Genomic DNA, 26,153 nt, shown 5'->3' on the forward strand with positions numbered 1-26,153 from the left:
CATCCTACCGTGCATAACCCGGGGTCGCATTTCAGCCGGGTGTGGGTCGCTCGGTAGTCGGCGAACGATGTAGTGGGAGTAACTGTCCATTTTGGCAAAGTCCCTCGGGAGCTTTCCCGGTCTTGGAGCATGAGGGGATGGCGTATTCGGAGCATAACCGAATCGCCAGTGACCCAACTTACAGAGCACGGTGAATATGTCGTCCGCATATATGTACACACTTGCACGAAGCTTCAATGAAATGATTCTGCCAATGAACCTGGCGGCTTGCAATTGAAACCTCACCTCCATCCAAGCCAAAACGCCCATCCCCCGCCAAGATGTCAGCTCCGCCCCCACACAAGATCCCCCAAGCCGCTGCCGCTGGCCATCGACTCCCCCAACGGCGGCCCGCGGCCGAACCTGGTCATCTTCATGCCGGACCAGCTCCGCTACGACTCGCTCGGCTGCACGAGCCCCGCGGGCCACCCGGTCCAGACCCCGCACATCGACGCCTTCGCCCGGCGCGGCACCCTCTTCACCAACTGCTTCACCCAGGCCTCGGTCTGCTCCCAGTCGCGCTGCAGCATGTTCACGGGCGCCTACCCCCACGTCGCCGGCCACCGCAGCCTGCACAACCTCATCAAGCCCTGGGAGCCGAACCTGTTCCGGTCCCTGAAGGAGAACGGGTACCACGTCGCCTGCCTCGCGCCCCGCGGCGACACCTTCGCCCCCCACCGTCACCGAGCTCAGCCTCGACGAGTACGGCTTCCTCGAGACCCCCCGACTTCGTCCCCAAGTTCGGCAAGCCGAACCCGGGCGACCCCCAGCACCCGAGAAGGACGAGAGCATCTGGGACCGTCTGTTCTACCGGGGGCTTCGCAACGCGCACCAGGCCAGGGACTACGACGACGCCGTCGTGCGCTCCGCCCTCACGTGGCTCGAGTGCCCGCCCGCCGACAAGCCGTGGGTTTTGTTCATGCCGCTGCTCTTCCCGCACTGCCCCTTCCAGGTCGAGGCGCCGTACTTTTCGCAGTACGCGCGCGACCGGATGCCGCCCATCGCGAAACACGAGGACAAGACCGGCTACGAGCCCCGGTACATGCGGAACATCCGGGAGCGGTACGGCACCGACCGCGCCACGCCCGAGATCTGGAACGAGATCAAGGCGACGTACTACGGCATGATCTCGCGACTGGATGACCAATTTGGCCGCATCATTGCCCGCTTGGACGAATCCAATATGTGGAAGGACACCGTCTCCATGTTCTTCACGGACCACGGCGAGTACCTGGGGGACCACGGCCTGATCGAGAAGTGGCCGTCGGGTCTCTCGGACGTCCTGGTCCACGAGCCCTTGATCATCGCGGGCGCCTCCCTCCCCGCCGGGCAGACCTCGGCCGTCATGTCGGAGATGGTGGACCTGATTCCCACCGTGTTCGGGCTGTGCGGCATCGGGCAGGACTTTCCGCACAACGGCCAGTCCCTGGTGCCCGTGCTCGTCGACGGCGCGAAGGAGCACAAGAGGTACGCCTACTCCGAGGGCGGCTTCCTCAAGAGCGAGGAGCCCCTGCTGGAACAGTCGCCCTACCCCTACGACCTCAAGGCCGCGCTGCAGCACCAGGACGGCGCCGTCTGGGTCGGCAAGGCGCTGGCGATCCGCGACCCGACGTGGACGTACATTTACCGACTGTACGAGCCGGCCGAGCTGTACCACCGGCAGGACGATCCGCACGAGCTGCACAACCTGGCCGAGACGCCCGAGGTTCGAGAAGTGATCAAGGAGTTCGAGCGGGAGGCGCTGCGGTGGATGGTGGACAGTTCGGACTTTGTGCCGTGGGCGCAGAATGACCGGCTTCCCAAGGTCGACCTGGTGCCGCCGCGGGAGCAGTTGGAGGCCAGGCGGAAGGCGGCTGTAGGCGGTGATGATAGCAACTAGAGCCGCCGTAAGCAACGAGGTTGACAATAAACGAAAATACTACAAAATCCAAAGCATATGCTGGCGGTGCATTAAGAGGAACTCAATTGTCGCCAACAAGCGCGCAGGCAAAGCTCGCAGGCTCGAATAACATTCGTCAAGGTTCATATCAAGAAGCTTCTTGATGTCAATATTGATCTTCCACGAGCTCGGCGCAAACTCTCAACCAATAACTAGCAACAAATAAACATCATTCATCCAATCTTTTGCCAGCACATAACTGTCCAATCATCCTGTAACCTAGCTTCCTCGAATTTCACCTTACGTTGCAATACCAGGAGAGAGCCCATATCCCACTTACACCCGCACCATGCCATCGCAAACTACACAGAAAACACCGCGCCGTCCCGCGAAGCGCCGCAAGGTCGAGAATCCGGCATGCCAAGAATGCCGGGAAAGGAGAACCACATGCGACAAGGTCCGCCCCGTTTGCGGGCCCTGCAAGCGAAAGCTGCTGCCCGCCGAGAAGTGCGGTTCTCCAGATACCATCCAAGCGGCCGATCCCGAGACACCTTCACCGTCGGCGTCGTCGGACTACGTCCAGTCGCTCGAGTCGAATATCCGGAGCCTGGAACGGGACCTAGAACACTTTGCGCGGCAGACTCCACCAACGCTCCGTCCAAATGATCGTGACGAGCCCAGCAGCGCTCGACGTCGTCTGAGGAGCAATACTACCACTAACGGTAGAATCCAGGCTTCCATCGTCGCAATTCCAGGTACTCCAACACCTCCTCCGCCATTGCGGGACAGCGGGGAGGCAACTCCCCGTGTGACCCCGACACCAAGCAGTGCGGGATCTCTCCGGTCACAGGAGCTTGGCACTCCCCTTTTCCGGCGCGGAAACGCCAATCGCTCGCAAGAAGCCCTCATCTCTACCCCTAATGACGATGTCATCAACCGAGACCGCGGCGGCGAGCAACGATCAGATGCTCATGCGCCCAGGGGATTCACGAGTGTTCCAGAAAGCACGACACATGAGCCTGGGGGGACGGCATTGTTGAGCCCTTCCAGCTCCGCGGCGGTCCTGAGAGAGGAGAAGGATGCGGCCGCCAAGGAAAGGGGCCACAGGATTTCCCTAGGACTTGACGATGCGGTGATTGCCAGTTCCTCGTCCGCGTCCGTTTAGGCCACCCAGAAGAAGACCGAAGGCCTGGTCGAGGAGTTCATGGGCAAGATGGTCCTCCCGGCCCCGAAGACGGCGGATGCTCACCTGGAGAAGTACTGGAACTACGTCCAGCCAGTACATCCACTCCTGCACAAATCGACGTTCATGGAAGGGTGAGAAATTCCAACCCCCATGTGTGCTTATTTGGTTCAGAATGGCAATGGCCCGACAAACACTTGCTAATCAATGTTCGATCACAAGATACAACTACGTTTACGAGAAACAAGGTGATAGTACTGGCAGCCACGACCAGCCAGTCTTCACCACCGTCCACGCCGCGAGAGCCTTTCACGTCACCCTGAATCTGGTATTCGCCCTCGGCTGTATTCATCATTTCTCCGGAGGCGGCGGGCCCGCGTCATCCAAGGAGGGCGCCGCGGCCTTCTTCGACAGATCGCAAGAGCTGCTACGGAACGCAGACCCCGACCACGCCACCCCCTACCTAGTGCAGGCTTACCTCTTGACGGCACACTATCTCCAGAGCACGGGCAAGATCGGTAAATGCTGGGCCGCCGTGGGCACCGCCATTAGGCTGGCGCAGGGGGTTGGCATCCAACGCGATCTGGCTTCCGAGAGCCAAGATGGAGCTTCCACGGCGTAGATCTCGATGCGGCTGGCACGGTTCGATAGCTACGGAAGCAGGTTCTCTGATCGATGCCGCCAGGTCTTTGGGACGGTATATGCCGAGCGTTCCGGGGCATATTGCTCCCAGGTCAACCGCTGTAAGTGAGAAACAGCAACATCATGACCAGATTTGTTTGCTACTAAGCCTAACCCCTTAACAAACAGTGACCATGGAAATGCCCGGACTGAAGGGCTGGGCCAAGATAAGCAACTTGGCGTTGCCGTCTCGGGCAATTTTTCTTTGGTGGCCGGTGAGGGCTTACGATTGACCGAATGACTTTGCGGAAGAGGGCCAAAACTACGCCATCAGCGCTTTGGACGGCAACTTTGTATGATTTTTGTATCAGTCCCATGTGGTAGTCATAATGTCAACGGTAGTTCATAACTTCCTTGGGTAACCTGTGACAACTACATAATTCCATCTACAAGTACTCATGCTTTCAAACGCACATATCCAAGCTTTGAGAAAGAGGGTTCGTCCCCATCAGTCCAATCCATCCTCCCCCTCCCGCTTATACATCCCCAAGTTCCGCAGCAGCGGCAAATCATTCACCGCAAACAAATAGCTCGCCGCGTCCCCCGCGTCCGCCACATGCACCCGCTCCGACCAAGCCGGCACCGCAAACGTATCGCCGCGCTTCCAGTGCACCTCCTCCTTCCCGACCCCGTCCGCGAGCGTGAGCAGCGTCCGGCCGGAGCCGTCGAAGCAATGGTAAACAAACGAGCAGGACTCGCGGATCGGCGGGCTCGCGGTGCCGGCTTGGATCCGCTCCGCTTGCGCGCCGATGGAGCGCGAGAGCGGCGAGTTGGTCGGGATGGAGCCGTCTGAGGTGGGGGAGAGGGTGTACGCGGGGAGGGTGTAGTGGTAGATGGCGTGGTTTCCAGGCTGCGAGTTCAGGCTCCTTTGCACGCGTGACCAGGGGATCTTGAGGAGGGCGTCGTCCTCGGAGTGTCTGGGAGGAAACGTCAGTCAATGGGCTCTGTCTGAGTCATCATATGGGCGTTGAGAGAGAGAAGACTTACTCGCTTGGATACCGGCTCTCCGAGTACATCTCGGCAAAGTTGGTCGGGAAGGCTTGGTACAGCGGCAGGTCAAGCCCGTCGAGCCAAATCATGGGACCATCGCCTGGTGTCGCTTATGTCAGTTCTACCCTCCCCACCCAGTAAACACTGGAAACCATCACATTACGCACCTTCGTGCCCATGATCATGCCAATGCCAACTCGGCGTCAAGATGACATCTCCCCGGCTCATGTAGATCTTCTTCCCATCCACCGCCGTGAACCCCCTCTCGCCCTCGACAATGAAACGCAGCGCAAACGCCGTGTGCCGGTGCGCCGGCGCCGTCTCCCCGGGGAGGATCAGCTGCAGGCCCGCGTACAGGGTGTCGGTGGTGTAGGGCGCGCGCATGCTCGGGTTGACGAGCATGAGGACGCGGCGCTCGGCCTCCTTCGCGTCAACGACCTCGCCAGCCTGAAGCAGGAGGGGGCGCGCTTCCTCGTACTGCCACAGCGACACCGACGCCTTGGGCGCGGGCCGCGGCGGCACCATGGCGCCCATGACGGTCCAGAGCGGGGCCAGGTTCTTGGAGGGCAGGCTCTGGAGGTAGGCTGCCTTCGCCTCCTCTCCGGAACCGGCCGGGGTGCCGTTCGGCTTGGTCTGTTCAGATGCCATGGTTGTTGAAAAGTGTTGCGAACTTGGCTCAAATTTCACAGATTTGGGAGGACCTGCGAGGATTCCGTCAACAATTTCTCTTCTAGGAAGAAACTGCCACGGAACGTCAACTTACTAATGAAACGCAGGAACTGTCTCGATGTAGTAACGTGGGGGGTTCGAAAAATAGTAAGATTGATTCAAGGGGTGTTAATGGAGAACTTGTGGTTTGGCTTCACAGCCTAGGCCTTTAGCAACCGGGTAACTAACGGCAACTATTCAGGTAGCGTGACTCGGGGAACTCCCTTTCCTCCGGGGAACGCAAATGCCGAGGGCACCATCCGTGGAACCACCCCCGCTCGAGGATGGGCCAATGTTGACGATCGTGTCTGGAGTAGTGGGGAATGACCTGACGTCGGAAGGCCCCCGAACCCCACGTCCATAATCGGAATCGTCCCGAGGTCGAGTTGCATCAGCATCCCCAGAGTACGGCAACGTGCCATGTTGTGATAGGAGCTTCGCGGGCGGTCAATGTACCTTACCTTGGTTTCGTGTGAAAGGATCGTGGCTGGTTTACCGCTGAAGAAACGCATCTCGTCCCAAATTACCATAGCCATCTTCAACAACACTGGTCCTGGCCATGAACGTCACAAGTGTGTTCAAGTGCTAAATCGAGCTACCAAGACTATATGGAAGTTTGCTGCCAAGCTCAAAGATGATATCTCAAAATCATCTGGCCCTTATCTAAGACTGAAAAGCCATCTTGTTACGGAGCTTCCCCAACTCTTCGATCTCAACCTCGACAAAATCTCCATCCTGGAGATACTTCGGCTCCTTCATCCCCATGGCAACTCCAGCAGGCGTTCCGGTCATGATCACTGTGCCCTTCTCGAGTGTAGTCCCCTGGCTCACGAAGGCTACTATCTCTTTGACTCCGAACAGCAAATCGCTGGTGTCCGAGTCTTGCCTCAACCCTCCGTTGACCCATGTTCTCAGAGCCAGTTTCTCGGCAGCACCCACGACCTAGATGAAAGACAGAGGTCAGCCCAGGGTATCCACCGTGGGGGAACGGCAAATAGATTGCACCGATGCTTACCGTTGGGGAAACCAATATCGGCCCCATGGGGCACCACTTGTCAAAGCCCTTCGAGAAGCACCACTGCGGGACCCCGCCGGCGTAGGCCGGGTCGCGCTGCCACCTGCGCGACGAGACGTCGTTGCCCGTCGCGTAGCCTGCGATGTGGTCCAGCGCCTGGTGCTTGGGAATGTCCTTAGCGGCCTTGCCAATCACGATGCAGAGCTCACCCTCGTAGTCGACCTCGCCATCTTCCTGCACCACGACCTTGGGAATGGGAATATCCTCGCCGTGGTCGGCTATGGATGCAGATGGCTTGATGAAGACGGAGGGGTACGGCGGTGGCTTCCGGCCGCCCTCTTGGACTGGAGACGACGAGCAGTGATTGTCAGTATCGTGTCGTCCGTTCAGCAAATCTCCGTCGTAGGTGAGATATATGCCCGGGCAACTTACTGTGCTTGATGTAGTTCAACCCAATGCAACGGACAATGGGAACATCTTCCGGAGTCAACGGTCCAAGGAGTGACTTGACCTTCAATTCTTTCCCGTCGGCCGCGCCATCCAATGGGCTGGAACCCGACACTTCGGTCGCAACCAATTCGCCTTTCCCCAGAAGAGACTCGAGGTCCGAGGCGGTGTTGATCTTCGGCTCGCCGTAGTTCACCTCATCGTCATCGCTGACGAAGCGAATGAGGCGGCTCCACGACATGGTTTCGAATTGGAGACAGACAAGCGTCGGCTTGAAACTGGACCAGGACGAAGACAGCAGGACAGAGTTTATACTTGACTGGTTTGATTGATCCCCGACTGCCGCCGGGGTGTCACATTAATGCCCACATGGCAAGGGTACCGATGTCATCGCGGGGTTCCTGGACCGTTCCGGAAAGCTCCCCGAATCCCCCCTTTTTATGGGTCGGTCAACCTCCGAGGTCACATAGTCCGTTACAAGTCCGACCCAAAAAGCGCCAAGTATTATTGGCTGTCTGTTCAAGATACACCGTTCCATGATAAAGACGATTTGCCATCCACATATCCGAGGAAGCGAGCTTCACGTGCTTTGACACCTTTCCAGCCTATCATCACAATGGCGGGGCCTTTCGACGTCGAAGATCTCATCTCGCAGCTGACAGCCGACGAGAAGATCAGTCTGCTCTCAGGTATGAATAGTAGCACCCACGCCACTAAAGCCAAGTATATCGACCTCTAACTGTCGTTGCCCACAGGCAAGGACTTCTGGCACACCCGCGACATCCCCCCGCCTCGGCATCCCCAGCCTCCGCACCAGCGATGGCCCCAACGGCATCCGCGGCCAGCGCTTCTTCAACGGCGCCCCCTCCCACTGCCTGCCCTGCGGCACCGGCCTCGCCGCGACCTGGGACGCGGCCCTGCTCCGGCGCGCCGGCGCCGTCCTGCTCGGCCGCGCGTGCGCCGCGCAGGGCGCGCACATCTGGCTCGGCCCCACGGTCAACATGCTGCGGTCCCCGCTCGGCGGCCGCGGCTTCGAGAGCTACAGCGAGGACCCGTTCCTGTCGGGCGCCATGGCCGCGGCCGTCGTCACGGGCGTGCAGAGTAATGTTGGTGTCGCGGCGTGCATCAAGCACTTTGTGTGCAACGACCAGGAGCACGAGCGGCAGGCGGTCGACTGCGTGGTGAGCGAGCGGGCGCTGCGGGAGATCTACTTAATGCCGTTCATGCTGGCGCAGAGGGACGTGAAGCCGCTGTGCTACATGACGAGCTACAGCCGGCTCAACGGGGTCCACGTCAGTGAGAACTCTCGGTTGATGGAGGAGGTGCTGAGGAAGGAATGGGGCTTCGACGGGCTCATCATGAGCGACTGGTATGTATATCCTGGTGTAGTGCCTCTGTCCACCTGGCGTTGAGTGATTGGGGCTGACTAAAGGAGGCGATCAGGTTTGGGACGTACTCGGCCTCTGAGTCTACCAATGCCGGCTTAGACCTGGAGATGCCGGGTCCTCCGCGGTAAGTGACATTCTGGCGTTATTCCTTCTTTATTCCATATTACTCCGGTGTTGTCACGGTAGTAACTGGATGCGCAGAGTACCCCATAAGTTCATCCTCTGGAAGAGATACAAAACTTACGCCGAAAGTCAACAGGATGCGTGGGCAAAAACTGCTGGTATCCTTAGGGAATCGCAAAGTGTCACAGCATGCCCTCAACGACCGGGTTCGCAACTTGTTAACCCTGGCGAACAAAGTCACACCTATCGCATCGGAAGGCAATGTGTCGGAAGATGTCAACGATACGGCGGAGGCGCGCGCACTCATGCGCGAGCTTGCCGTTGCCGGTATCGTGCTTCTGAAGAATAAGGACTCCGTCCTCCCGTTGGACAAGAGTAAATCAGTAAGTACCTATAAATCACCCTTTTGTCTACCTGAACCATCCTCCGTGATAAGGAAGCCAGCTGATGCTTATTTCGCCCGTCTTCATCTAGGTCGCCGTGATTGGCCCCAACGCCAAGATCGCAGCATACGCGGGCGGCGGCTCCGCCTCCCTGCGCCCGACCTATACCACGACCCCGTACTAGGGCATCGCCCAGCACGCGACGGACGTAAAGTACACCCTCGGCGCGCACGGGTACAAGCAGCTCCCCGCCATCAGCATGATGAGCACCCGCGAAGACGGCGAGCCGGGCATGACGTGCCGGTTCTTCAACGAGCCGCCGTCCGAGGACCCCGGCAACCGCGTCTGTCGCGACGTGGTCCAGACCGACCTGTCCGACATGCTGCTCGTCGACTACAGTCACCCGGAGATCCGGCAGGACGTCTGGTACATGGACATGTCGGGGACCATTACGCCGGCCGAGAGCGGCGAGTACCAGTTCGGCTGCTCCGTGCGGGGCAAGGCCAAGGTCTTCGTCGACGGGCAGCTGGTGGTCGACAACGCGACGGCGCAGCGCCAGGGCGCCACCTTTATGGGCGCCGGTACGCTGGAGGAGCGCGGCACCAAGACGCTGGAGGCGGGGAGGACGTAGGCGGTCCTCCTGCAATTTGGGTCGAGCCCGACGCAGAAGATCCGCAAGGTTGGCGCGACGGCCATGCGCGGCGGCGGGGTCCGGCTTGGGTGCACCAAGGTCATCGACGCCGATGAGGAGATCGCCAAGGCGGTGGCGCTGGCCAAGGAGGTTGAACAAGTTGTCATATGCGCTGGCTTGACCGTAAGTACCGAACCCAGGACATCAAATATCACTGCAAAGAGTAATGAGGAGCTAATATCTGTGTCCATGCAGGCCGAATGGGAATCCGAAGGCTTCGACCGCGCCGACATGGCCCTACCAGGCCGCACCAACGACCTCATCCGCGCCGTCTCGGCCGCCAACCCCCGCACCGCCGTCGTCATCCAGTCCGGCACGCCCGTCGAGATGCCGTGGGCCGCCGCCGTGCCCGCCCTGGTGCAGGCGCCCTACGGCGGCAACGAGGGGGCCGCGCCGTCGGGCAAGCTGGTGTACACGATCCCGGAGCGCGTCGAGGACAACCCGGCCTTCCTCAACTTCGGGTCCGAGAACGGCCGCGTCCTCTACGGCGAGGACGTCTACGTCGGGTACCGGTTTTACGAGAAGACCAAGCGGGCGCCCTTGTTCCCCTTCGGGCACGGGCTGTCGTACACCGCGTTCGAGCTCGGCGGGTTTCAGGTCTCCCAGGAACAGCAGCAGCAGCAGCAGCAGCATAATGATAGGGCCGCCGAGGAGATGGTCAAGGTGGCGGTCGGCGTCAAGAACGTTGGTGAGGTGGCGGGCGCGGCCGTGGTGCAAGTTTATGTGGCCCAGCAACGGCCATCCATCAACCGGCCGCCCAAGGAGCTTAAGGGGTTCGAGAAGATTCACCTGGAGCCCAAAGGTGTGGGCAATGTGACGGTGGACATCCCCCAGCGTTATGCCGCGAGTTACTGGGACGAAGATGCGGGGAAATGGATCATGGAGGCTGGGACCTACGATGTCTTGGTTGGCCAGAGCAGTGTCGATGTGGCGCTGGCAGGCACGTTTACTGTTGAGAAGACGAGCTGGTGGTTGGGATTGTAGTGGTAAGCACATCAGGTTGAACAGTCAGCCGCCAAGACATGTCACATTATATCACGCGAATAACCAAACTTGGCTAGAATTGTTAACTTTGAACACCAGTTTTATGCCAGTAGCACGAAGCGCTTCTTGACTCCTACTTCACGGCATCAACGCGAGTTTCGGCATCGGTTCACCGTTTGAACCATAACAATCCTCTGCGTTTGAATGATCAACCTAAGGGTTTGCTTTGTTAACTTAGGACTACTTAGTCTGCCTGTTTCTTCCGAGGCGGCGCGTTGGCCGCATCACCCACCGTCTCATGGATATCATACATGCCCGTATCCTGCACGTACTTAGACCAATCCTCCAGCAGCCCCTGCAGCCCCTGCGGGAACTTCCCCGCCAAGTTGTCGTTCTCGCCCGGGTCCTGCGTGATGTCGAACAGCTCCCACTCGTCGGACCCCTGCGGCGCCGGGATGAAGATGGCCTTGTAGTCGCCTCGTCGGATGGCCCGGCGCCCAAACAGCTCCCACCCCGTCGCCACCGTATCCTCCGGGTGTACCTTGTCGACGCTGTTGTTGTTGTTGCTTAGGTACGGCACCCACGACCGCCCGCGCATGGGCACGACGTCGCGCCCTTTGAACTGCGGCGCGGGGTGCGTCACCCCCGCCAGGTCCAGCATGGTCGGCAGGATGTCCATGCACGTAGTGAACTCGTGTGAGATGGCGCCGGCACTGGCGCGCTGCAGTTTCGGGTACCGCACCACGCACGGGCAGCGAATGCCGCCCTCGAACGTGTACGTCTTGAAGGCGCGCGACGGCGCCGTGGCGGCCGCGGCCCAGCGGGCGCCGTACCACACGAACGAGTCGGCGTTGCCGATGTTGTCGAGGCGGTTGTCGTAGTACCGGTGGACGACGTCGTCGAGGGGCGACCCGTTCAGGATCGGCAGGGCCTCGAGCGCTTTGCCCTCGGCGCCGTTGTCGGACATGAACAGGACGAAGGTGTTGTCCAGCTCGCCCGTGGACTCGAGGTGGGCGACCACGCGCGCCAGCTGCTCGTCGATGAGCTGGACCATGGCCGCGTAGGTCTCCATCCGTCGTGACGACAGGAGCTTCTCCTCGTCCGTCTTGTCGGCCCACTCCTTGTGCTCCCGGCCGAACATGGGGGCCGGAACCACATCGGGGCCGATGATCCCGCGTTTGGTCATGCTTTCTAGCCGCTGCTTTCTCAAAGCCTCCGGACCCTGGTCGTACACGCCGCGATACTCGGCGATGGTCTCCTGAGGTGCTTGCAGGGGCCAGTGCGGGGCGGTGTAAGCCAGATAGCCAAAGAACGGCTTGGCGGCGGCTTCCCCGTCTCTGTCCTTCAGGATGTCGATGAATTTGTCTGTGAAAGTCTTGGTCGAGTAGAAGTCCTTGGGCACGTCCTTTTTGCGGTCGAGGAAGACGCCATTCTCCATCCATAACCCGTCGCTGTTGACGGGCGGCAATTTGATCTCGCCCGCGTCTAGTTGAGGCTCGTTATTGAAATGGTTGCCACAGCCGGCCAAGTACGAAAAGTCCTTCTCGAAGCCCCGCGCTGACGGGCACGTCTCCTTGGTCAATCCGAGATGCCTATGCTCATGCGTCAGTAATGGAGTTATTCTGTGATAAGTGATCCGGTCGGGCTTACCACTTCCCCGAGATTGCCGTGAAGTAGCCAGCGTCACGCATGACCTCGGCCGCGGACGCGACGCGGAAGTTTAGATAGCCCTCGTACCCTGGTCGACCCCTGAATTCGGGCCGGTTGCGCAGGAACTCGGCCATCTGGCCCAGGCCTGCAATGTGATTGCTCACAACTTTTGAGCGGAGCTATCTTGAGACATGACAGGCAATGGGTAAGTACTAACTCTGTGCCCGATAACAGCATCGCCCTTGTCGGGGAGCAGGCGGCGGCCGTGTGGAACCCCGTCAGGGTAAGCCCGTCCTGGGCCAGCTTGTCGAGGCATGGCGTCTTGATCTCGCCACCGTACGGTCCGATGTCACTGAAGCCCAGGTCGTCGGCTACGACAATGAGGAAGTTGGGGCGTTTTCCCATATTGGCGACGGTGGACGTGTCTGTCGGATTGACTGCTGCTGGCGATCGGAGTTTAGACCCGAGCCGGTTTATGGACAGCTACCGTGATGTAGACCGGGTGCCAATTGTTTTATCGAAATGCCCTGTGGTACTCCTTTCCGTTTGCCGGCGACTTGTAATTAGCCGCGTTAATAGGCGAGATTGAGCATGCTGGTCTTACTGGTACAGGATATTGATGGTTGGTCATCCGACTACCGGGGACAGGGGTCATCGCCGACTACCGGATACGCAGCCCCCGCTAGTCCGGAATCGACCCCGACGATCGCCAAGAGCCCAGGATGTGTTCGCCGAGTACCGCGCCAAGAGATGGCATCATCGCAAAAAGCTGGAGCATGGGCGAATTTCGGCTAGATACTGGCCCAGCCCTTGCCACCGGGACCCCATTGCTGACGGCTTCACTGTTACCCCAGACTTTCGATAGCGAGCATGTGTTTTGCTCCACCAATTGCGTGCTTGACGACATACTGCTGGCTGCTGGGTTAGGTAAGTTGGGATTGATTGCTTGAACAAGCTATCAAACTAAGCTAAATGGATCCCAGTCCTCGAAGCTTCTACTCTCCAGCCCAAGACTGCATAGAGTTCCGAGCGACATTTGAACATTGTTTTGCTTGGCCCGGATATATCCATTGCCTCGTCGTCAACTTACGGCTTCTGTAGTTGTTTGTCCTTGGACGACCACCGCCGAGATGGGGCACTTTCTCCGCGACCACAACTACAAGGCGACCAAGCATGTCTCGACCAACCTGATCCTGGCCACCATGGTTTTGATGACCAGCGTGTTCGCCTACGGTTTCGAGAACTCGGTGCTATCTACGGTTCAGGCCATGAACGGTGGGCGCCCCCCTTTCCAGGAGCACACGCGTAACAACCAGTAATAGCCGACGATCAGCTGACTTACTGCAATTCCTCAGCATACGAGCGCATCTTCGGCGAGTATAATGCCAAGACCAAGAAATACGACTTCACCGTCGACCACCTCGCCTACCTCAACGCTTTTCCCCTGGTCGCATATGCCTTCGGCGTCATCATCTTCTCGCAGATCGGCGAACGGTTTGGTCGTCGGGCCGTGTTCTACAGCATGAACTGCATCTGCATCATCGGCGTGGCCATCTGCTACGCTGGTAGGTCGTATGCGTGGGCCTTGGCCGGCAGGATCATCATCAACCTTCACGTCGGGGCCGAGGCGTGGCTGGTTCCCATGTGGCTTGCTGAAATCGTGCCGGCCGCCGTTCGTGGTTCCAGTAAGTCGATCTTCTTATGAAACCCGACTTTATCCTACTGCTACTCCTGAATGGACCGGTTATACCACTGAACCTGAACTAACTAGATCGAAACAGTGGTCGCCATCTACGCCTTCAGCCACGTCCTCGCCGGCTTCATCGCCGCCGTCATCACCAACAGCACCAGCAAGCTCCACGGCAACGACAGCTGGAAGATCCCGATCGCCATCATGTTCGCCTTCCCGGCCCTGGCGCTCAGCCTGGCCTGGCTGCTGCCCGAGTCGCCCCGCTGGCTGCTGCGCCAGGGCAGGTTCGAGCAGGCCGTCGAGAGCCTCTACTACATCCACGGCGCCGAGAAGGACTACCCCGCCGATCAGGAGGCCCAGCTTCTCCAGGACATGATTGACAACGCGCCGACCAAGGGGAGCTGGGCCGAGCTGTTCAGGGGTATTAACAAGGTAAGCCGGCACCCTCACAGATGTTGAGTCATCGTCCAGCCCAGAATTTGTGCATGTTCGTTAACCCGTATTGTCCCATCCGTGTAGCGCCGCACCTTCGGTGGCCTCGTAGCCGCCGGCGCCAACCAGCTGACGGGTCAGGCCTTCGCCTCCACCTACGGCACCGTCTTCCTCAAGCAGATCAACGTCATGGACCCCTTCGCCGGCACGCTGATCAAGCGGGCCGGCCTGCTCGGCGGCTGCATCTTCGTCATCACTTTGGTGGAAAAGATCGGCCGGCGCCGCGTCGGGCTCACGGTCGGCACCGTCACAGCCGCGGTCCTCATGATCATGGGCGGCCTGGGCACCGTGGCGAACCCGGCGAAGTCGGTGCAGCACGGCATCTTGGCCATGTCCATCATTTTCCCCTGCGTGTACATGATTGCGTTTGGGTCGACGTGAGTGGCTCTGCCCTATCCCCTGTTTGCTTCGGAGATGGATATTGACCATCGCCTCGCAGCATGACTGTCATCAAGGCCGAGATTCCTCACACCTCTCTACGCGACAAGTCAAACATGCTTTTCTGGACCGTTTCCGACCTCTGCAACATCTTGGTCACCTTCACCTTGCCCTACCTGCTCAAGGCGCCTTATGCCGACCTCGGATCCAAGGTCGGCTTCGTCTTCGGCTGCATTTCCGTCGTATTCCTGGTCTTGATCTACTTCTTGGTACCGGAGATGACTGGAAAGTATGTACTCCCTCTCCGTATGGATAAAACCCTGACGACCAACCACGGTCTTGCTAACCATCTCTTCTAGGTCTCTGGAAGAGGTCGACGAGATGTTCGAGAAGAGAGTCCCCGCTTGGAGAAGTAGAGGTAAGACGGTCAAGAGCATACACTCGGAAGTTTGACCCCGAGCAAAGAGCGCACAAGTACTTACTGTATGGCTCCAATAGGCTTCCGGGCGACTGGTATCGCAGCCGCCGTTACCGATCTGGAGAACGACCACGCTACAAGCTCGGACGTCGACGGCAAACTGGGGTCTGCAGAGCGAATCGACGACCCGCGGTCTAGTAACAAGGGGCCGCCGTGATCTGGCCCCTGGGCTTAGCCTAGTGATTTGAGCAAGCGATATCTTTTGGTTCCAAGCGTGATTCTGGTGAAAAAGTGGCTACGAGATTGGAGGCGCAGCCTGGATTATTTAAGTGCAATCTATCTTTGTGTTATCATCTCCTCTTGGGCAGATAGGCCGCTGCTCTGTACGCAGCAAGCACGCATACTTCTGACCACGTATGATCCAATTCAACATCCTGCTCGCAGCCCCTCTAGAGTCAGATAGACGGTCAGAAATGCGTTGTAGAGGACCGCCTTGCTAGGCGGTTGAGACTGTGTGTTGCTATTTTGAACGCGATGAGCCAACCATAGGCGACAAAATATGCACGCCCAGGTCCAGGTACGTTACGTGACAACGGCCTGGGTCACGTCGGTTGTGGGATGCTCCACCTCCACCGGAGTGTGTAATGCTTTGGCTGCGTGGCATAGGGCCCCTGCCCCCTGCCCCCTGCCCCCTGCCCCCGCCAGCCTGCCCCTGCCTCTGGGACCCCGCATCTGCGGAGTTGTCCAAGTGGATCGCCGACTACCGCCCCTTTTTTTTTACAGCGCGAGTATTGGTAAAAAGCAGTTTATCAAAGTGGTATGCCTGCCAACCCCGCCTCGGCGGACGGAGGTCGCACCTTAGCTCGACGGCAAGGGCAGCCGCGTCGATCCCATGATGCCAAGTCTTCGCCGCCTTTTTCTGGTAGTAAAGCCCCGGTCGCGTTAGTTGGCGACGGCACATGGAGAGACCAAGATAAGCGGGCCAGCCCAGTAATTAGCCGCTATAAAACATCCTAGCGTAGACGATGGAGCCGCAGTAGACTTGCAAGGGAATTATGGCGCATTGTAACTGGGTAATTCCCCGACGCATCGTGTACATGCAATCGCCGATGCGGTGAAGGCCACAGGTTTCGGTTGATATAGCCTGAAGACCATCCCGAGGTCTCGTAACTTAGCATCGCCTTTCCTCCAGTTTCGCCAAGCTGACCCAGCCTCATCGAAGTCATGCATGTTTCGATCGCATCCCTAGCCGCCGCCACGCTGGCCCTGTCCGGCTCGGCCCTGGCCGCCAAGCGGCCGAATGTCATCATCATCATGTCCGACGACCAGGACCGCCTCCTGGGTTCCCTGGACTTTATGCCGGTCCTGCAGCGGGAGATGATGGGCCACGGCGTCGAGTTCGAGAACCACTACGGCACCGTCAGCAACTGCTGCCCCTCCCGGGCCTCGTTCCTGCGCGGCCAGGCTGCGCACTCGACCAACATCACGCATGTCCGCCCGCCGGGGTAAGTCGCTATACCTCTCGGCGTCTATACGGCAGTGGATTGCTACAGCTTACTGACGCTGCCTTTGCATAACAGGGGGAACTATGACAAGTGGCGAATCGCCGGGGAGAACGAGAATTATCTCCCCCATTGGATCAAGAAGGCGGGCTACAAAGCCGAGTGTAGGTCACATGGCCAATTTGAAAGTCCTAGGCTAACATTTCTTGCAGATGTTGGGAAGTTCCTCAATGGATATAGCCAGGCCAACTACCACATTCCGCCTAAAGGATGGGATCACATAGATGCATTGGTATGTTTCCTTGGAAACCAGATACCACTATAGGGGGGTCCAGCAGCCTAACGTCCAAAACCAGATCGAACCATACATCAACGACTACAACAACGTGGTCATGTCCCAAAACGGGGAGCGCCCGGTCCAGCACCGGGGATTTCACAGCAACGACGTTGTCAGGATCAAGGCGTAAGATCACGGTGTCCCTGGCCAGCCAGCCATGGTCCCCTTCCTACTTGGTGACCCATCTGGTAGCTAATCCCGAGACTAGCATTGATCGTCTCGAACGTCTCCTCGACGCGGAAGATCCCTTCTTCCTGGCGGTTATGCCGTATGCGCCGCACGTGGCCGGCAGCAAACCGCCAACGCCCCAGGCGCGCCATGCGGACAAGTTCCCCGACGCCAAGGCCCCGCGGTTCGCCAACTGGAACCCGTCCGACGAGATCCAGAAACAAAAGAGCGTCTTCTTGAAAGACATGAAGCTGATGGACCGCGAGGCAGAGGCCTCGGCTGATCGTCTCTTCCTGGGGAGGATCCGGGCCATCCAGGGGGTTGACGAAATCATCGAGGATGTATTGGCCAAGCTGGAAGAGAAGGGCCAGCTGGATAACACCTATGGTATGTGCCTCATTTTACGTATGGGCCGAGTATTGGGCAGCTTGCTGACACCTACTTGCTAGTCATCTTCACGTCCGATAACGGGTACCACATTGGAGCCCATCGCCTGCCCGGCGGTAAAGCCCTCCCCTACGTCCAAGACACCAACCTCCCCCTCGTCGTCCGCGGCCCCAGGATCCCGGGCGGAGTGAAGTCGAAAGTCGCCAGCGCCCACCTGGACTTCGCGCCGACCTTCCTCGACATCATGGGCCTGGACAAGCAGGAGTGGCCCGAGTTCCTCGACGGCCGCAGCCTGCTCGAGGAGTGGAAGGATCCCGCCCCCAGTTCAAGCCCGAGATCGGCTCGGCCAAGGAGATCATCAACATCGAGTTCTGGGGCGACAAGATCGTCGAGATCCCCGAGTACGCCGGCATGAAGCTGGACAACAACAGCTACAAGACGCTGCGGATCGTGTCGGAGGAGAGCTCCTGGATGTTTCTCAACTGGTGCACCAACGAGATGGAGCTGTACAATATCTCTGTAAGTTACGCGAAGATCCGTCTATGCGATCCCCAAACGTATGGCTGATGACTCGAACAACGGGCCGACCCCTGGGAAATCAACAACCTAGCCCGCGGCGAGGTGACGGCGGAGCACAAGCGCCTCATCAACCGCCTGAATTCGATCCTGATGGTGACCAAGTCGTGCACCAAAGACAGCTGCCGCGACCCCTGGTCGGCGCTGCAGCCGCCCGAGGCCAAGTCCCGGATCGGCTCCCTGACGGCCGCCATGGCGCCCGAGCACGACGCCTTCTACGAGCAGTTCCCCAAGGTGCACTTCGGGCAGTGCATGCAGTACCAGGACGAGGCCAACGAGCAGCCGTTCTGGCCGCCGGGCGCGGAGGACGACCTCGGCAAGGCGCACCGCAACCCGACGGACAACTGGGTGGCCTCGGACAATGGGAAGCCCGGGGTCGAGCCCAACGCGGAGCCGGCCGGGGGGCCGGAGCAGCGGCGCGCGACGATGGAGCAGCTCATGGCGGACGTCCATGTCTTGACCGATGGGGAAACCGGCCCCTTGGTCCCGGCCGAGGAAGATTGAGTCAGGTCTGTTGATCGACCCCGAGTAGATGACATAGACACACGGAGCCACTGCGGCCAGTTGTCGGGGACTGTTCCCAAGGAGAGGGAACGGAGTATCCATCTGGCCAATTGGGCTAGATGGATATTGCGTGCTGATCCGGTACGTAATTAGCACGCGATGTTGCTGCCACCAATCAAGTGTAACCGGGCCCGATCCACTTTGGCTCTCGTGGCTCGGCAAGATTGGATTCGAGGTAGGAAGTCAATCAAGACGTCACCCAAGGACACGCCAGCTACTCAAAGACTCGTCCGATAATTCAAAGAGTTGCCTGATCACCGTTTGCTTCTCCATTGGCTTGTGGCCATGTCTCGGGATGAACAGAGTGCCCAACCAGTAATTACGAGCTTCTTGGCCTCCCGCTTTTCATCTCCACTTTCCCCGCGTTTTCTTCATAGGCTGAGGATACAGGCCCGACGACTCATGGTTCGTTTAGGTTTAGTAATCAATATACTCCTTGCCATCCCGAAAGCTGGGTTTTCCGCCGGGGAGTATCCAAGGTACAGCACGCGCGCCGGGGAGCTACGATCCCGAAACATGCCTCCTCCCAGATCGGCTGATACCTGCGTCCAGTGTCGCACCCGCAAAGTGAGTACCTCCTGAAAGGGGCATGCCCGCTCCGTCCGCATGTGGAGCGCGAGCTGACCGTGCAACGTCAAGGTTCGCTGCAGCGGAGGGGCCCCCTCGTTGTTCCAACTGCGAGCGCTTGGAGTACCCCTGCTCGTTTGCGGTGCCTCCAAGAGACCCCGAGGGCGCCCCGTCGACACAGCTCGAGAAGAGACGGAGGCCTCAGGCCTGTACGCCGTGCCGCGCCACAAAGTCCAAGTGCACCGGCGAGCGTCCGGCTTGCGAGTCGTGCCGGACCCGATCCAAAGACTGTGTTTACCCCGACTCCAAGAGACGGGAATCCCACGCCGGGTTCGAGACTAATACAGGTTATCTGGCCGGTCCTTCAACAGCTGGAAGCCGCCATGGATGTCGGCAAAGTCCCCGGGCATCGCGTCGGGGGCGGCGCAGCTCTGGCGGCGGAGGACTTTCGTCCTCGCTAGCGTCACCTCTGAGTCAAGTTCCGGAGTCTGTCACGGCGCCGGAGTACGCCGGGAGCTATTCGGGAGAAGGGCTGTCACCGTCCGCCAGTTCCCTCCTGGGATGGTACGATGCTGCCGCTTCTACAGGAGGGGCCATGAGCGAGTTTTGGCGAAGTTCAATGTCGAATATAAGTGTCGACAGTCCAGCCCAAACAGGCTGCGCCTTTTCCCAAAGTCCACGAGCAGCTCCAGATCATCAACGACTACTTCCGCCATATCTACGCGCACCCCGGCTCGGCGTTCCTCTCCGAAGTCTCCGTCACGAAGCGCTGCCTCGACGGGACCATCGACGAAGCGCTGCTGCTCGCCCTCTGCGCCTACACCGCGAGCGTGCTCCGCTATCCGCGCTACTATCCCTCGCAAGTCGCGACATGGGTCCAAAAAGCCGAGGATTTGCTGTGGAGCACCATGGAGAGCCCGACGGTCTTCCGGACCCAGGCGCTCCTGCTCGCGGTCCTGTGCCGCGTCGAGACGGGCAACTTCAAGCGGGGCTACATGCTCCTGTCCATGGCGTCGCGCTCGGCGAGCGCGCTGCGCCTGCAGTACGAGAGGCTCGATCTGGATCACCATAGCCAGGAGGTCCGGAGGCGGCTGACTTGGTCCATCATGCTGATCGACAACTACTTCTCGGTCGGCCTCCCGGAGTCCGGTGCGTGTCCACCGGACTTCATCTACCTCAGAATGCCGTGCCCGGAGGAGGATTTCCATGGAGACGGCGAGTCTGGATCGGCTCCGGCCTCGCTTGATGGCGTCACCGAGGGTGGACTCCTGCAGCTTTACATCCGCTTGAGCATCATCCGGCGGGACATCCTGCGGCTCACTCGAAACCTCTCTCACCAACAAGTAAACGCGATGCCCCAGATAACAGGCTTAGTCGAAGGCATGCTGAGCTCACTAAAATCCGCAGAGCCGCCGCCTTACACCGCCGAGGAGCTGAAGCGATATGCACATTCCAGGTGGCTGGTGCGATACATCGCGGTGCAGATCGGCCGGCATCAGTCTCATTGCGACATTTATCGCATCTTCCTCTCCGGCTACCAGGAGGCCGCCCCGGACGACGTGATCCGGGCCTGTACGCCCGGCTACGTGGCGCAGGCGGCGGCCGCCTGTCTGCGACACGCTCGCGCGATCATCGACATCATCCACGACGTCCACGACCTCCGACTGCCGCTTCTTTTCCCGCCGAGAGATATCTGTATTGGCGGATACCACGCATCGCGGCTGCTTCTATTCCTGAGCGGCTCGGAACTTATACCTCAAAATCAAAACACCACAGCCGAGATGGCGACGACGTTGGCCAGGGACACACTCGCGATCCTGCAACCTCTATTTGGCTCATCTGCTATGTTGGGGAAGACGTTGCAAGAATTGGACCGCATCATTACGGCTTATATCTCGGGTACACCAGTGTATCCCGAGGAGGCATCTGATGGGGATTCAGAAGACACTGGCCGCGGCCGTCCCCGATACGCCATGACCATCCAGAAGCACACGAACCTCGGAGTCCACAGCGCCTTTAGGCAGGCGCAATTCCACGAGGACGACGAGGATGCCCGCGGAATTGGCACCCCCGGATACAATAACAGGGACACGGGGTCTAGCGGGTCAGCAGCTACGACTGCTACGACGTATCCCGACGTGCCGTCGGCGCCTGCTAACGCACGTGTCGTGATGTTCTCCGAGCGTGGTCAGGAGGACCTTAACAGCAGTACTGCAAGTGGCCAAGCACTCTGTGAGGCCGCGGACAGTTCCGGGGAGCTGGCCTTGTTGGGAACCGGGCCCGAATCTATGGACTTGAGCGCTCTGAACCTGAACATTTGGTCCGCGAGAGGGTGGCAGCACGATTTCTCGACCGGATCGTCGCACGACTGCATTTGACAAGATGCGACGAAAGCTTCCCAAGCCCCGGAACCCGAAACCCAAGTATGTTAACTGGGTTGCCGGGATTATACCTATGACGTCGATGTACCCAGTTCGCCAATGTAGAGTCCTGCTGGTGGGACGTTCGCCGACTACCGAGACCAATGTGGAAGATCTTACGGGCCCACTGGGCTGGTGACAAGCAGGGGTAGAGCGTGCTCGGCAGTTCAGCAAACTCCACTCTTGAATCCGACCCCGCGAACGTATCTCCCCGCCCCGGATCCCATGATGCCCGGCTCCTAAGCCGGAGGGACGTTGCTTGTATTAATCATAGAATGTCATTGGCTCTTAAAGCTCGCTGCCCGCGATAATCACAGTCGCTTCTAGTAGTCGCCCAAAATCATACTTCTTGGATTCTGTGTCTGACAAAAGGACTGATCGAATCGCATACATCATCACCAAGTCGGACTTACACTGCCTATCCGAAACTTAAAACACAACAACAACATCAAAGATGGAGTCCAACCCGTCCCCCAACGTCCTCTTCATCATGGCCGACGACCACGCCGCCAAGTCCATCTCGTGCTACGGCGCGGGCATCAACTCGACGCCGAACCTGGACCGGCTGGCCGACGAGGGCATGCGCTTCAACCACTGCTACGTCACCAACAGCATCTGCACCCCCTCCCGCGCCGCCATCCTCTGCGGCACGCACAACCACGTCAACGGCGTCGTGACGCTCGACTCCAAGATCAACAAGCGGTTGCCCAACGTCGCCAAGCAGCTGCGGTCGGCCTCATTACCGCAAGGGGAAGGAAGGGGCTACCAGACCGCCATGATCGGCAAGTGGCACCTCGGCGAGGGCCGTGACCACGAGCCCACGGGCTTCGACTACTGGAGCGTCGTCCCGGGCCAGGGCGAGTACTGGGACCCGCAGTTCCTCGAGCCAGGGGACAAGACGGTGCGGGTCCCCGGCTACGCGACCGACATCATCACGGACAAGACCATCGACTTCATCAAGACGCGGGACAAGTCGCGACCCTTCTTCGCCATGTGCCATCACAAGGCGCCGCACCGGTCGTGGGAGTACGACTCGAAGCACAAGGACTTGTACAAAGACCCCGTCCGCCTGCCCGACACGTTCACCGACGACTACAAGAACCGCGCCAACGCGGCCAAGGTCGCCAAGATGCGCGTCGCCGAGGACCTGACGTACACGGACTTGGAGCTCGTGCAGCCCGAGGGCCCGGCCGCCGAGGTGGGCGTCAAGATGATCGACCGGTGGAACTGGGTCGACCGGAAAGTGCCCGCGCCCGCGGACCCGCGCGGGATGCAGCCCCTCGTCTGCAAGGAGACGGGCCAGGCCTTCACGTTCGAAACGCCGGCCGAGCTCGCCGAGTTCAAGTTCCAGCGCTACATGCAGCGGTACCTGCGGACGATCCAGAGCATCGACGACAACGTCGGCCGCCTCCTCGACTATCTCGATGCAGAGGGGTTGGCCGAGGACACGGTGGTCATCTACACGTCGGACCAGGGCTTCTTCCTCGGCGAGCACGGCTGGTTCGACAAGCGGTTCATGTACGAGGAGAGCTTCCAGATGCCGTTCCTGGTGCGGTACCCGCGCGAGATCCGCGCCGGGTCCGTCTGCGACGACATTATTAGTAATGTCGACTTCGCGCCCACGTTCCTCGACCTCGCGGGCGTGCGGGTTCCGACGTACATGCAGGGGTACTCGTTCCGGTCCTTGCTGAATGGCAAGACCCCCGAGGACTGGCAGCAGGTCGCCTACCACCGCTACTGGATGCACAACGACGTCATCCACCACGCGTACGCGCACTACGGCGTCCGGGACCAGCGGTACAAGCTCATCTACTGGTACTGCGAGGACCTGGGGCTCGAGGGGGCGCGGCCGAGCCCCGGGGGCGAGGAGGGTCGGGACAAGGAGTGGGAGCTGTTTGATTGCGAGAAGGATCCGCTCGAGCTGTTCAACTGTTACCACGACCCGGAATATGCGGAGATAGTGAGGACGATGACGCGGAAGCTCGAGGAGAAGATGGCGGAGATCGGGGACGAGCCGGTTCATGACCAGAGGCAGCTGGAACTATGCCGCAAAGATATCTGATGGGCGCACTGGTGGGATACGCCGAAGTAAGCTCGGGAAGACATTGAATACAGCAGAGCGGGGCGCATGGGCTCGTTACTGCAAATGTATAAGTCATGATGGAGAAGTTCAAGGTCAACATAAGCCAAACCCTCTTTATATTGATATATACTGCTTGCAGCATGTAGGCGCTTGTGTGCTTAAGTTTCCGCATCCCGCATCAGTCTCACGCCATCAACGTATACAAGTTGGCACGAGTTATGCGGCGTTTCCTTGAGTTCAACCCCAGCCAAGAGTTGCGCAACCTGTCCATGTTTCTGTGTGCCCCGGAAGCAGTCCCCAAATCCCTCTTAGCTATTAGGACCTGATATGATGGTGTCGTATACGAAACATGAACGCAAGAGGCACGTATCTGATACACGCTGCTGGTTTCCAGCGTACCCTCTTGGGCCTGCCACTGCAAATTACTACCAATCAAGCACTTGGTAAGTTAATCCTAGTATGGCAACACGTCCGACTGACACAGGCATCGTTGACCTTCTTATGAACAGGTGTTGGGCGGAGTGAGTGCAACGAGTCCAGCCAAGGGGGTATAAATACCAAGCCGATGTCAGCAATCTTTCCCAAGACAACCCAACAACAAACCAAACAATTCCAACAACACCAAGACCAAAGCTACAACCCAGAAACTTCAAGCAAACTACAAACTTCGAACTTCAAGTCTCAGATTTGTACCAACAGCAAGCACCCACAACTTCAACAAACACACAACTTCAAGCAACTCAACCAAGTACCAACACTCATTCAAGATGCCTGGAAACTGCCCTAAGCACGGCTCCTACAGCGGCAAGGTCTGCACCTCCTGCATCAAGGCTAGGAATTGAGTCGGCTTAGCTGGTGAATAACATGCAAGGCTTGGCGGGGGATGGTGCCAAGTGGTGGAAGGACTTAGGAGAATCTGATTGAGGCGGCGGGGACGATGCGGCAGTAGTAGAGCAATCAGCAAGTACTCGACTTTGGAAGAATAGAAGGGCCCTTCATTCTATACCGTGTGCCGATTATCGGCGAATGTCTTTCGTGAACATTGCCCTGCTAATAGTGTATTGTTGCGGGTATTGTTGCTTTCTGAAGTACGATAATAACACCAACAAGACAGAAGCCGAGGTTCTCGAGGTAGCCCATGTTCTAGTGCAGCTTGCGAAGCTGCTCGGGCTGTCGGAGGCGAAAGACGACATAGACCACGAGCGTGCCCAGGTACGTCCAGGGCATGAAGCAGGTGTAGGCGTCCACCACGTTGTCCCTCCCAGACGCCCAGCGGAGCGCGTGGGCCGAGACGAAGCCGCCGATCTCGGGAGTCACCTAGACGGGCAGGTCCCACTTGTGCCGCCAGCAGAAGCGGCAGAGCCGGATGGTCAGGGCGATGACGGCGCCGAATTGGAAGACGAAGTTCCGTTTCTGACAAAACTGATCAGCATTCCTCCTCAGGAACTTATCTTCGGTTGTGTTATCTGCAGAAGTAGTAGTGAGGTAAAAGACAATGCCAACTCACCCATCTGCGCTCGGCCTCGTGGTCGAGGGACGGAAGGTCTCTATGGTTGGGGACGTCCATCCAATGCCTCAGGCCGAATGTGGCGAGGAACGAAAATGGAAGGCCGAGGAGCAGGAAGTAGATGTCATAGATGGTGTATTCGGGATATCGTACAGGTGCCACGATGCCTCTCTCAACGTCGTCGCGTGAAGGCGCTGCTTTAGTGCTCTTGTCCGAGTTGTTGGATGCCATTTCCGACTCTGTTGGCTGCGGCGTGTGTTAAGGCGGTGGGGTCTGTGTCTTGGGCTGTTTAGCTATTGTCCGGTCCCAGCCACAGGGATTTGGGAATCATATAGTAATCAGAGGTGATCGATGGCAGGCTGAACTTTATATAGTTCAAAATACAGGTGCTTCCAGCATGAAGAAGCCAAGTGAAGCAACGCAGTGATGATTTCAAAACAAAAACCGGAAATGGGGCGACAGGGAGAACCGGCTCCATACCGATGAGTCAGCAGGCCTCAGCCCCCTCAGCCCCGAGACACTAACCCCTAATACTGGCTAGCGGGCTTCCACGAAGTGGCCGTGAATACAAACTGTACAGCTGATCGAGGCTGAAGAGGCAGGCTAGATACAGACTAATTGAGACCTGCACACGCCAGATTTTGTCACTTTGAGATACAAAAGCAAGCAATGAGCGGTCTCACAACGAGGACGACTATGTAAGGACCATGTTGTTCCAACTGAATGTATAGGTGAAACGTAGCTTTGGCAGCTTCGCTGATAAGATTTTCAAGTTTGTCTGCCACTTGAGAAAGGGGGTGGCGCGGGGAAACGGCTAAAAGCAAGAGCACACAAAAAGTCCCGAAACTCTATCCGTGCCACAGCAAAGCCACAGGTTTATGTCGACGACCTCTCGCCATCTTG

At 58.7% G+C, this 26,153-nt stretch overlaps 13 protein-coding genes across 13 annotated transcripts; 10 read left to right on the forward strand and 3 right to left on the reverse strand.

Annotated features, from left to right (window-relative positions):
* Positions 1–414: 414 nt before the first annotated feature.
* On the forward strand, positions 415–1,918 carry PG986_010244 (uncharacterized protein; the record flags this gene model as incomplete). Its single annotated transcript, XM_066846466.1, has 2 exons — positions 415–675; positions 728–1,918. The coding sequence occupies 2 exons, from the start codon at positions 415–417 to the stop codon at positions 1,916–1,918; spliced, it is 1,452 nt and encodes a 483-aa protein (XP_066698864.1).
* A 349-nt stretch (positions 1,919–2,267) lies between these two features.
* On the forward strand, positions 2,268–3,083 carry PG986_010245 (uncharacterized protein; the record flags this gene model as incomplete). The annotated part of the gene is made up of 1 exon (XM_066846467.1): positions 2,268–3,083. The coding sequence occupies one exon, from the start codon at positions 2,268–2,270 to the stop codon at positions 3,081–3,083; it is 816 nt and encodes a 271-aa protein (XP_066698865.1).
* Positions 3,084–3,131: 48 nt separating this feature from the next.
* PG986_010246 (uncharacterized protein) lies at positions 3,132–3,723 on the forward strand (the record flags this gene model as incomplete). The annotated part of the gene is made up of 2 exons (XM_066846468.1): positions 3,132–3,235; positions 3,324–3,723. The coding sequence occupies 2 exons, from the start codon at positions 3,132–3,134 to the stop codon at positions 3,721–3,723; spliced, it is 504 nt and encodes a 167-aa protein (XP_066698866.1).
* A 507-nt stretch (positions 3,724–4,230) lies between these two features.
* PG986_010247 (gentisate 1-2-dioxygenase) lies at positions 4,231–5,420 on the reverse strand (the record flags this gene model as incomplete). Its single annotated transcript, XM_066846469.1, has 3 exons — positions 4,231–4,699; positions 4,770–4,872; positions 4,940–5,420. 3 exons carry the CDS (start codon positions 5,418–5,420, stop codon positions 4,231–4,233), a joined length of 1,053 nt encoding a protein of 350 aa, XP_066698867.1.
* Positions 5,421–6,143: 723 nt separating this feature from the next.
* Positions 6,144–7,183, reverse strand: PG986_010248 (uncharacterized protein; the record flags this gene model as incomplete). Its single annotated transcript, XM_066846470.1, has 3 exons — positions 6,144–6,422; positions 6,496–6,839; positions 6,928–7,183. 3 exons carry the CDS (start codon positions 7,181–7,183, stop codon positions 6,144–6,146), a joined length of 879 nt encoding a protein of 292 aa, XP_066698868.1.
* A 375-nt stretch (positions 7,184–7,558) lies between these two features.
* PG986_010249 (uncharacterized protein) lies at positions 7,559–9,467 on the forward strand (the record flags this gene model as incomplete). The annotated part of the gene is made up of 5 exons (XM_066846471.1): positions 7,559–7,665; positions 7,748–8,311; positions 8,386–8,454; positions 8,560–8,836; positions 9,021–9,467. 5 exons carry the CDS (start codon positions 7,559–7,561, stop codon positions 9,465–9,467), a joined length of 1,464 nt encoding a protein of 487 aa, XP_066698869.1.
* A 63-nt stretch (positions 9,468–9,530) lies between these two features.
* Positions 9,531–10,511, forward strand: PG986_010250 (glycoside hydrolase family 3 protein; the record flags this gene model as incomplete). Its single annotated transcript, XM_066846472.1, has 1 exon — positions 9,531–10,511. The coding sequence occupies one exon, from the start codon at positions 9,531–9,533 to the stop codon at positions 10,509–10,511; it is 981 nt and encodes a 326-aa protein (XP_066698870.1).
* Positions 10,512–10,755: 244 nt separating this feature from the next.
* PG986_010251 (uncharacterized protein) lies at positions 10,756–12,566 on the reverse strand (the record flags this gene model as incomplete). The annotated part of the gene is made up of 3 exons (XM_066846473.1): positions 10,756–12,103; positions 12,162–12,320; positions 12,379–12,566. The coding sequence occupies 3 exons, from the start codon at positions 12,564–12,566 to the stop codon at positions 10,756–10,758; spliced, it is 1,695 nt and encodes a 564-aa protein (XP_066698871.1).
* Positions 12,567–13,291: 725 nt separating this feature from the next.
* PG986_010252 (general substrate transporter) lies at positions 13,292–15,356 on the forward strand (the record flags this gene model as incomplete). The annotated part of the gene is made up of 7 exons (XM_066846474.1): positions 13,292–13,436; positions 13,517–13,846; positions 13,943–14,283; positions 14,371–14,720; positions 14,783–15,010; positions 15,081–15,139; positions 15,220–15,356. The coding sequence occupies 7 exons, from the start codon at positions 13,292–13,294 to the stop codon at positions 15,354–15,356; spliced, it is 1,590 nt and encodes a 529-aa protein (XP_066698872.1).
* A 1,007-nt stretch (positions 15,357–16,363) lies between these two features.
* PG986_010253 (Arylsulfatase) lies at positions 16,364–18,613 on the forward strand (the record flags this gene model as incomplete). Its single annotated transcript, XM_066846475.1, has 8 exons — positions 16,364–16,644; positions 16,720–16,805; positions 16,854–16,933; positions 16,998–17,104; positions 17,187–17,533; positions 17,596–17,849; positions 17,870–18,052; positions 18,155–18,613. 8 exons carry the CDS (start codon positions 16,364–16,366, stop codon positions 18,611–18,613), a joined length of 1,797 nt encoding a protein of 598 aa, XP_066698873.1.
* Positions 18,614–19,627: 1,014 nt separating this feature from the next.
* Positions 19,628–21,618, forward strand: PG986_010254 (uncharacterized protein; the record flags this gene model as incomplete). Its single annotated transcript, XM_066846476.1, has 2 exons — positions 19,628–19,804; positions 19,888–21,618. 2 exons carry the CDS (start codon positions 19,628–19,630, stop codon positions 21,616–21,618), a joined length of 1,908 nt encoding a protein of 635 aa, XP_066698874.1.
* A 496-nt stretch (positions 21,619–22,114) lies between these two features.
* On the forward strand, positions 22,115–23,722 carry PG986_010255 (alkaline-phosphatase-like protein; the record flags this gene model as incomplete). Its single annotated transcript, XM_066846477.1, has 1 exon — positions 22,115–23,722. The coding sequence occupies one exon, from the start codon at positions 22,115–22,117 to the stop codon at positions 23,720–23,722; it is 1,608 nt and encodes a 535-aa protein (XP_066698875.1).
* Positions 23,723–24,510: 788 nt separating this feature from the next.
* On the forward strand, positions 24,511–25,453 carry PG986_010256 (uncharacterized protein; the record flags this gene model as incomplete). Its single annotated transcript, XM_066846478.1, has 2 exons — positions 24,511–24,552; positions 24,854–25,453. The coding sequence occupies 2 exons, from the start codon at positions 24,511–24,513 to the stop codon at positions 25,451–25,453; spliced, it is 642 nt and encodes a 213-aa protein (XP_066698876.1).
* Positions 25,454–26,153: the final 700 nt, after the last annotated feature.

The sequence above is a fragment of the Apiospora aurea genome, assembly GCF_038362705.1.
Source record: "Apiospora aurea strain CBS 24483 chromosome Unknown utg000006l_segment0_segment0, whole genome shotgun sequence".
Classification (NCBI taxonomy): Eukaryota; Fungi; Ascomycota; class Sordariomycetes; order Amphisphaeriales; family Apiosporaceae; genus Apiospora; species Apiospora aurea.